This window comes from Trachymyrmex septentrionalis, unplaced genomic scaffold (assembly GCF_001594115.1).
Source record: "Trachymyrmex septentrionalis isolate Tsep2-gDNA-1 unplaced genomic scaffold, Tsep1.0 scaffold37, whole genome shotgun sequence".
NCBI classification, from domain to species: domain Eukaryota; kingdom Metazoa; phylum Arthropoda; class Insecta; order Hymenoptera; family Formicidae; genus Trachymyrmex; species Trachymyrmex septentrionalis.
In genome coordinates this window covers 3,060,034-3,061,710 of record NW_017305536.1, presented here as the reverse complement: position 1 = coordinate 3,061,710, position 1,677 = coordinate 3,060,034, and the positions used below count along the sequence as shown (strand labels likewise).

At 50.4% G+C, this 1,677-nt stretch overlaps 1 protein-coding gene across 1 annotated transcript in view; it reads right to left on the bottom strand.

The window, feature by feature from the left end:
• Positions 1–693, bottom strand: part of LOC108750852 (zinc finger protein Elbow) — a 7,536-nt gene extending 6,843 nt beyond the window's left edge. Inside the window, exon 1 of the mRNA XM_018490668.1 lies at positions 350–693. Coding sequence (XP_018346170.1) covers positions 350–415 — 66 coding nt within the window. The 5' untranslated portion in view covers positions 416–693. The remainder of the gene's footprint in view (positions 1–349) is intronic.
• Between the last annotated feature and the right edge of the window lie 984 nt (positions 694–1,677).

Below are 1,677 nucleotides of genomic sequence, written 5' to 3'. Positions count from 1 at the left end.
ATAAAATTATTTTCGGATCTGCATCTAATTAAATTTTCTTCAGGTACTCTGGCAAAATCGTTCTTTCCACGATTTTCTCCGAATGCATACGTACGTTGTTATTCCGTCGCGCCGCCGTTCGGAATGCAAACGGCAAGTAGGAAATATCGCTCGTTAAATACGAAGCCTTTAAGACGTTGAGAGACGCGTATCTCGACAAATCGTTAACTCGCGACGAACAAACGGGCACGGAGGGGTATGAATAATGGACTCCGTAAATAGCGACGTAGAAAGGAGAGACGAGAAAAGCGAACTAACCAACGAAAGGAGAGAGAGAGAGAGAGAGAGAGGGGAAGAAAGAGAGACTAACCGTAGTAGGTAGCGGCGTGAGGTAATGATCAGGACGGAGATACTGATTCGCGCTGGACGTCAGCATCTTTCGCGGTCGATCCTCTCGCGCCGTCGGTCGTATTACTCGACGATAGGCACCACTTTTTCTATCACACTCGACGGCTCATCGGCGATCCAGCCGCGCGATCCGTCGCACTATCTTCCTCTGATATCCGCCGCAGCAGTGAAACAACGATATCACTCTCGGACGCGAAGCCATGCACCAAGCTTTAAGTTGATTCGGTGATGAAGCGGCACTTATCTGTGCGCGCGATACGCACAAAACCCTTTTTTTTCCCCTTTTTTTTTCACAAGCACTAAATTACGTAGAGAGAGAGAGAGAGAGAGAGAGAGAGAAAGAGAATAAGGAGAACAAATCGTCGGAGCACCCTTCTTAGGTCGGAGCAAGCCCAGCTTCGTCCGTTCGAAATCGACGAATCACGCGGAAAGAAAAAAAAGAAAGAAAACGAACTCGCGTCACAGTTACAGTACAGTTATTGTATATATATATATATATATATGTATATATATATATCTCGATATATCTTCAACACGTTGACGCGGTGAGATTCGACTCGCTACTAAACCGCTCGGAGCGGTCGACGTGGAGCGCTCTCGGTTTGCCCTTCTCGTCGCCCGACCCTCACCACTCCACCGGCGTTCAGCTGACTTCCCCTACCCTCGTACACCGCAGATTCGTGCTCCCCGGGGGAGCATCTCCCCTTCTTCGAGCGACTCCGCGATAACATCGTCGTAGGGTGGCCCCTCTCCTCCTCGCTCCTCAGGCGAGCCGGAGGCCCCGGAGCGGACCGGACGGTGTATCGCGACTACGACGCGCGGAACGACACGAAACACCACGAGCGGCGGCGACTAACCAATGCGGGCGAAAGAGGCGAACGCAAAGGTGACGGCGACGGCCGTAGCGACACGGTGGTCGTTGTCGGTTCGCGGCTACGCCGACACTTTTGCCTGCTTTTGCCGGGTGCGACTGGTGCGAGAACCGACCCGGCCAACGACGTGTCAACCGGCGCGGGGTGCCCTCTCGGAACTCCCATTACGAGGGCTTCCACCCCCTCCCGATCGAGGAAGAGTTTTCTAAAGACGTCCGCAGGATTTTTCCTAAACGGCTGGGGGGGGGGGGGGGAGGGTTGATACAAATTATTATAATAATAATAAATACACAAATCACTCGTTATTGCTGTAATTCTCGAGAATTAGAATATATACGTATATAATAATAAATGTATACACCTTTTGGTATTAAAAGCTTTTTCATTATCACAGTAGGAGGTATAAATTGAGAGAGAA